Source organism: Drosophila hydei, unplaced genomic scaffold (genome assembly GCF_003285905.1).
Source record: "Drosophila hydei strain 15085-1641.00,03,60 unplaced genomic scaffold, DhydRS2 tig00008135-arrow-pilon, whole genome shotgun sequence".
Lineage (NCBI taxonomy): Eukaryota > Metazoa > Arthropoda > Insecta > Diptera > Drosophilidae > Drosophila > Drosophila hydei.
The window spans coordinates 2,849,836-2,857,975 of NW_022045844.1; the positions used below are offsets into that span (position 1 = coordinate 2,849,836).

Below are 8,140 nucleotides of genomic sequence, written 5' to 3' on the forward strand. Positions count from 1 at the left end.
ATGACAATGACAATGACAATGACAATGACAATGACAATGACAATGACAATGACAATGACAATGACAATGACAATGACAATGACAATGACAATGACAATGACAATGACAATGACAATGACAATGACAATGACAATGACAATGACAATGACAATGACAATGACAATGACAATGACAATGACAATGATCTATGCATTCCTAGAAATAATATTAATACTAGTACTAATAATGATAAAGGCGATGCTTGCGCTAATATTTATACCCAATTGTGAATGAACACCAAAAAGTAGGGGGCCTTATCTATAAAGTCTAATAATAACTGTGCGTAAACAGTTTTCTTTTCTTTCATTTCTCAATTGAGCTTTTCGCTGTGGCCTTTGATAATTGGCAAAGTTTCGCCGCCGTCGCGAGGCACAGAGATAACGGCTAAGGAAACGAGTTATGTTTGCCAATAAGTAAATTAAACAAAATTGTTTTACTTTTTGTTTTTCTGCTGCTTCTCTTGTTGTTGTTGCAGTTTGTTGTTAAAAATAAAGCTCGACGTCATCGCAAACGCAAACGCGCACTGCTAACTGGGCAAAGACTGGGGAAAACATTTGGATTTCGTTAATGGTCCAACTACTCGAACAGCACTCGAAGCCGGCAACAACTCAACAACAGCAACAACTCAGCGGCTTCAACAATTCGAGTCGAGTGTCTGCAGCGCTTGCTGCAGCTGCTACAACCTCCAAGTCTCGTCTCATCTCCTCTAGTCTCCATCTCTTTCTACAGTTAAATGCCATATGGCCTTTCTCCAAAAATTCAAATAAAACAGTCATGAGGCACGTCATGAGGCTAACCCCCTGTCCGTGTGTTGCCCCCTGCTCCATGTGGCCATAGAGCGCTGCAAGCCACTCGTCATGCGTGCCACTTGGCACCTATGTAGATAAGAGGTGTGTGTGTAAGTGGCAAGAGGGTGGCTTGATGAGTTCGGGGATAGGGATAGAAGATAAAATAGATATGTATAAGACGTATGTAAGATAAAATATAAGATGTATAAGAATGAAAATAAAAACATAAATACATATATATAACTTGGCTAAATTTAATCGAACTTTTTTATATATGAAATCTTATGAAAGTAAAATATTTTTTTTTTTAAATATTCTGAAGTGACATGTTATTGAAATAGTTATAAATATAATACTCTATATATGCTCTTGAATTTGAAAGTTTATATGTATAATAATAGTGTGAGTCTCTTCTGACTTTTTATGCTAAACATTTGGCTTTTATTATTTATAAATGGAGTCTTGTCTGCTTTATATTGGTAACAGATCAGTATCAATATATTTTAATCAAATTATTTTTCGTTAGGTCTTCAGCTAAGGCAACATTATATCCATATCGGGCCTTTATTCAAACTGCCTAAATAACTTTGTCATCTGTCATCATTATCAGTATCATGTGCTCATAATATTTTAGTACTTTAATTATTATTATCATGCCAATTGCTTAAGCTACCCTCGCTTGCAACTATCTCTATGTGCGAGTCTATTTTGTGCGCCGGCTCGCTGAGGCTACGTGCAGTGCCGGCAACCGGTCACGTTTATTGCTGTTGCTGTTGCTGTTGTCCAAGTCCGAGTCCGAGTCGTAGGCAGTATCTGTGGCTGCGGCCTCAGTGGTGGCCCCATGGAGACCGACTGATTGTGTAGCTGACTAGCTCTGGCTGGCTGGCTGGCTGCTTGACCAGCTGTGCCCGCTGCTCATAACTGTAAAAACACGCTCGCCCACTTCCTTGGAGCATGGAAAGTGGTGACTGTAAAAGAGGGGCAAGGGGTAGAGGCAGCGGCAGGGGCAGGGGCAGCGCATTGTCCATGTGGCATGTGTTTGATTTTTTTGGTTTCATTTATTGCTTCATTTCTAGCATTGTTGTGCGTGTGTGCCAGAGTGTGTGGGCATGTCATTGGCAGGCCATATGCATGTGTGTATGTCTGTGTGTGTGTGTGTTAATTTTTAATTGTGCTAAATGTGCACATAAATATCAACACAGATAAATACAAAAGCACGATATATATAACTGCAGCAACAACAGCAACAGCAGCAACAATGGAGACAATATTCACAATATACAATTCACAATTTTCAATTTCAACACCCACCCATGATTTGGCTTATTTGCGATTGTTGTTGTGGCATGAATGGGAGACTATGTGCTGCCTTTTGTTAGCTGACATTGGCACCAGCAGCTGTCAAATGTATCCATGTGTGGGTGGGTGTGTGTGTGCGCCTGGGTATGACTTAATAGCTGATAAATAATGGCAGACGCCAGCGTGAATGGTCGTCACATGTGCGTCTGTCTTGTGTGGGCAAAATGCATTTCGAATGTGTCAAATGTTCATTGGGGCCCAATCATTGCCGATTCGAGCAGATACAATTCTATCTCAAGGGATAACAAGATACATTCTTGTTGTGTATTGTAAAATAAATAGAAGAAAGCAATCAAAAAAGATTTTGTTGTTTGTTGTTCAGTTGATGGGGCCATTCACGAAAATTGGCCACATTTTGGGATAAATAAAATATACAAATAAATAAAGATATATATATATATATATATATATATATATATATATATATATATATATATATATATAAATGTCTGACTGTTTACCTAATACATGTTTATCGATGTTTTAATTTATTGCATTTCGTTTTCGATCAATCAATATTTTTCTGTTCATTTAAGCAAAATTATTTGTGTTTTATTTATTGTTTCAGCTGATTTGAGGAAAACCTCATTTTTTTTTTTAATTTTAAATAATTCAACAAACATTTGAAATATTCGCATAAACAATTTTGATTGCACTCCGTTGTGCTTCGTAATAAACACATTTGGCCTTTCGTATTATTTCTTTGGCTGCGCGCTTTTTTGACCCACTGCTGCGTGAGGCATGAACTGCGTGAGGCATGTGGCAAGAGCCACAAATTGAAGAAATTTTTATTCAATTGTGGGTTGCATCGAAAGTTGTGGTTGGAAGTTGGGGCAGTTGTTGAATGCTTTCTAACTTCTAGTAGTATTTTGCAATTTTTATTCAAGGGAAAAAACTTTTTAACTGCATTTATTAAGATTTTATTTTTTTAAATAATTTCCAATTACTTTAGTTATTAAAAAATTTTGTAAGGCTTGTGAAGTAGCTGAGTTGTGATTTGTATTGAATATAAAAAATAGTTTTTTTTTATAGAATATAACTAAATTTAATAAAAAGTGAATATAAATTGAATAGAAAATGGATAGAAATTTTATAGAAATTTGGTAAGATTTTGTTAGAAATTTGATAAAAGTTTGTGAAAAAATTTAATTTTTTTAAATTTCATATAATATTTTTAAAGCATTTATTTTTTCATTTATTTCATTATTCATTTTTTTTAAGTTTTTATTTTCATATTAATTTTGCGCATGACTTGAGCTCTCTTTCTTTGAACTTGTCTAGTTTAGCTTCGCTTAGGCGACGCCTCTTGAAAATAGTTTGAAATTTACTTTCTGTGGCATATCCTTTTGTTACGCAGTCAAAAATGCATGTTTCTTAAACACACCTCGCTCTTTACATATTTGTAAGCGCTATTGTGTGTGCGTGTGTGAGCCTGCTCCCTTTTTTGGGATATGCGTGTGCGTGTTTATGGCTCTGCAAATGGCGTGAACTTGTTCGCAGCGCCCGCTGTGATTCTCAGATTGCTCGAGTGTGTAGATGACTTGATTTTTCTAATGGCAGCTGGCCTCCCGTTTGCCATTTCCCATTTTCCATTTCACGCTTAACATTTCGAATTACATTGCCTACTTTGGGGCCGTTGTGGTCGGGCCAAAAGCGCGCGCCTAAAAGCAGGCAACGATAAATTTGATATGAGATCGACTTATCGAAGAGCTGCAAATGCGAATAAATAAATAAATATTTTGCTGCTGGTCAGCGAATTGGCGTAATTTAATGTCTTCTATAGGCATTAATATTCATGTGGGACTGAAACAGGTGTACTTAATCTGCTTAATCATCAGCATTAATAATTAAATACAAACAGCTGCTGCATTTAGCACTCGCCTCTCTGAAGATACAATCTAATGACTGCTATAAGCTGTTTATTTGGCTTTTCTGTTGCTGTTGTTGCCTTTGTTGCTGTTGTTGTTTGCGGAATCGGAAGCGAAACAAATCGAATGGCAGACAAACGTGTGCTCACACTAAACTCAATCACTCATTAAGGCGAACAATGAAGCGTCTAGCATCAAAAGCCAGCGATAAGTGTAGACCAGAACGCGGCACAGTGTGGCAATGTTGTGCGCCAAAGTGATTATTATAACAAATTATAGTAATCATCGAGACAAATCTAAAGTATCAAATTAATGCACCGAATAAATTGTGTAGTTTGTTTTTGTGTTTGTGCCACAGTGGGATATATTTTGTTTAATCAAGTGAAATGAATAAATTTAAAAAAATAAAATAAAAAATCGCTATGTTATACCAACTGGTATAAATTATAATAGACATTCAGATATGTATATCTAACTTATTGTCACACTCAATTTTGTGTTCTACTTCTTTCTCTCTGATTTTTTTTCCTACTTTCTCACTCTCGCTTACTTATTCATGTCTCTTTTCTTATACATATATCTCGCTCTTTATTCCAATCTCTCTTTTAATATGTCTCTGTCTCACTCTCTTTGACACTGTCTGACTTTGTCTTCCTCTGTCTCTGTCTCTCACTCTTTTTCTTTATCTGTCTCTTTCCGTGTCTTTTTACCTCTATCTGTCTCTACTTGTATGTCTCTCTCTTTCTTTATACATCTCTTTTCTTATACATCTCTCTCGCTCTTTATTCCACTCTCTCTTTTAATATGTCTCTGTCTCACTCTCTTTGAATCTGTCTGACTCTGTCTTCCTCTGTCTCTGTCTCTCACTCATTCTTTATCTGTCTCTTCTTATATGTCTCTCTCTCTTTCTTATCTGCCTTTTATTGCTTTTACTTCTCTCTGCTAAATACTAAAATATCTTTGAGACATATTATATACAAAAACATATTTCACAGTCTGTTCAACCAGCTCGAACCACTGTGCAGTGTTTTGTCATACATTTAACTTTGCTTTAGTTCGCACTTCACACAAGTAAACAAAGACCCTAAATACAGCTAAGGTGTTGCTGTTGTTGCAGCTGTTGTTGTTATTGTTGTTGCACTTGTGGTAAATGAGCTGTTGATGCTTTGCATCAGATAACTAATTAGAGCGCTTTCTGCTTGCATAAATTACGAAATAAAGCATCTGAGCTGAGATTTGGGCACAGAAACAAGTTTTGGTTATTTTGGATATGTAACGCCCACACCAACAGCTGCTGATCGAGGCACACACACACAGAGAGAGAGAGCGAAGTATAGCCACTCGAAATGTGGCCATAATAATAAGCACGATAATGACGTTAAGTATACGCCAAATTGGTCAAAACAAAAGTGGAAAAACAGCGCCGAGCGCGAAACGAAATGAAACGAAGTATGAAACCCGACTGCCGCAGAAATTCTAGTGATCCGCGTAATGGCTGAGCCGATTCAGCCAGTTGCTCCGTGGCAGTTGGCTGAGCCAGACCGAACCGAAGACTCGTTCCGCGTCGCGACTTTTTCGCTTGTAGAGTGTAGACTTTGCGCGGGCTGAAACCCCGGCACGAGCTGAAAGTACAATGTCATTTTTTCGCAACATACGCTCCACGCTGGCCTCGTCCAGAAAGAGTTCATCGCGCGATACGACGCCCGTGCGCAGCTGCAGTTCTCGGCCAGCGAGTGTGATTAGCTCGCGAAGGGATTCCACAACGAGCTCAGGCTTACAGCGCGGCGACACCTTCATACTGAATGGCTCCGATGAGGAGGAGCAGCAGCAGCGAGGCAACGAGTCCAACAGCAGCACGCTGGAAAAGAAGTCGAAGAAGTCGAAGGTGTTTAGCAAATTTAGCACGTTCACGAAACGCAAGAAGCAGCCCTCGCCCGAGGAGCTGGCCAGCTATGAGCACCATCCAAGCGACACGGCCACAAATACCTATTACAAATGGCGCAACGACGGCGATCGCATGCTCGACTACGATGCGCATGCAGATCCGTTCAACTTTCTGTACGAGCAGCAGGGCAAGGGCAAGCAGGCGGCGACGTCTGCGGATGCCGCAGCGAGCGGCATGCAACGGCAGCCGAGTCTGGGCTCCAGCTCCAGCGGCAGCTTCGATTCGAGCACCTATCGCAAGAGCAAGACGCCAACGCATCTGCGTGAGCAGTTGGAGCAGCTGAAAACCCACTCGAATGACGATTTGCTCGAGGAGGAGGAGCGCGATAAATACAAAACGGTCACCCTAAACAGCTTCCGCAAATCGTTTCGCGATCGCCTGCTGCAGCAGCAGCAACAGCAGCCACACAATCCCGCCTGGTTCGTCGAGGTGCCCCCGCCGGCCGCTGCGCCGCAGGCCAGTAGCCAACGCAGCGCCTCCAAGGAGAATCGTCCAGACTTTCTGGTCTTCGATAACGATAACTATCGGCCGCAATCGCGTTCGCCGCTGCGCGACCGACCCTCGCGCTCGGCCACCCGTTCGCCCGTCAAGCGCAACGAGACCTTTCGTGTGGCCCAGCCCATGCTGCGTCGTATGTCGCCGTCGCCCACGCCGCCCTCCTCAGCCATACGCATCGAGATCAAGAATTCCATATTGCCACACTCGCCGGGCAGGCTGGTGCCAGTGGGCGTGGCCAAGCCCATGCCCACCACGGAGTATTACGCACAGCGGCTGCTGGCGAGCAGCCTGGCCAGGCAAACGCCGCCGGCGAGCAAATGGCGGCAACAAAGTCAGCAGCAACAACAGCAGCAGCCGCAGCAACAGTCGCCGCAGCAGCGCAGCGGGCGCTATCAAACTCTGGTGCACATTGGCAGCGAGCAGGGCAAACTGTCGCCGGCGCCCGCGCGAGGACGTGCACCCACCCGCGTACAGCTGTACGGCAGCAAGCCGAGCAGCCGACAGCCGCCAACGCCCACCTACTTTGGCGGCCACTATAATGCACCTGTGCCAGTCTCTGTGCGACCCCTGTCCAGCTCTAGGCAAAGTTCTGGGGGCGTGGGTGGCAATTGGGGGCGTCGCGAACAGCAATACCAGCAGCAGTCGTCGCCGCAGCCAATGCCACGAGTCGCCCCCGCACGGCAACGCAATCGCTCGCCAATCAAGATTCCATGGCGTTAGATCGAACACTCGACTGATCCAGCTACAGCTAGAGCTGAGCGCGTGACACGAACACGAAACGAGACGAAGCTCTAAAGCAAACAAAATAAATAAGTCTAAAATAATATAAAATTAACTAATAAATGAATTTTAATTTATGAAAATAACAAAATGAAATTTTACGTTTTTATTAGAAATTTGGTTCGGTTTGATTTGCCTGTGCTTTTCGTGCAGTGTAAGGAGTAAAGAGTGAAGATCTGTGGCATCTGCAAGCTCAGCTGAGTTTGTCATGCGAGCGACACGCGCTCATCCCCAGTTAGGGGCAGATCATGAGCTGCGACGCCAACAATTTGCGTCATTCCAGGCGAATATTATTTATTTTTCTCTATGAATTGTGCTAACAACTGATTCATGTCCAAAGTGTCCAAGTCCAAAAATTTCTTTGCCTAGCCAATTTCAGTTTTTCATTATTTATGGCTGTTGTATGTAAAAAAGTTAAGATCAAGTCAATAAGCGCACAGACAAGGTAAAAATAGATAGAGTAGAGCAGGGGGAGAGTGAGAGAGAGAGAGGAAGGGCGGGGGAGAGAGAAAACAAATATAAAGCTTGTTGTGTAAATTGTTAATTATCATTTATTTCGAAGTCGAAAATCTTTTTGACCCGCGGCAACATTGCCGCCCAGTTGCCTTGAGCAACAACTATATATATATATATATATATATATATATATATATATTGATATTGTAGTATATATATATATTATAGTTGCAGGGCCATTAACAAAAATAAATATGTGGAACGCACATGCAAAAACACATTCATTCAGTTATATATATATATATATATATATATATATATATATATATATATATATATCTATATATATGCACATTCACATGAAATCGACTTGGTTCGCGCAATTTTATTTGATCATTAATTATGGC

The 8,140-nt window shown here is 41.3% G+C and overlaps 1 protein-coding gene across 1 annotated transcript; it reads left to right on the forward strand.

Annotated features, from left to right (window-relative positions):
- Window positions 1-5,580: 5,580 nt before the first annotated feature.
- Window positions 5,581-7,338, forward strand: LOC115483476 (peptidyl-prolyl cis-trans isomerase CYP95). The gene has a single exon (XM_030225605.1). The coding sequence runs from the start codon at window positions 5,688-5,690 to the stop codon at window positions 7,215-7,217; it is 1,530 nt and encodes a 509-aa protein (XP_030081465.1). The 5' UTR covers window positions 5,581-5,687; the 3' UTR covers window positions 7,218-7,338.
- The last annotated feature ends 802 nt before the right edge of the window (window positions 7,339-8,140 follow it).

What these genes read in the sequence shown, in the direction of transcription:
- LOC115483476 (XM_030225605.1), top strand. Translation starts at nt 5,688, where the DNA reads ATGTCATTTTTTCGCAACATACGCTCCACGCTGGCCTCGTCCAGAAAG.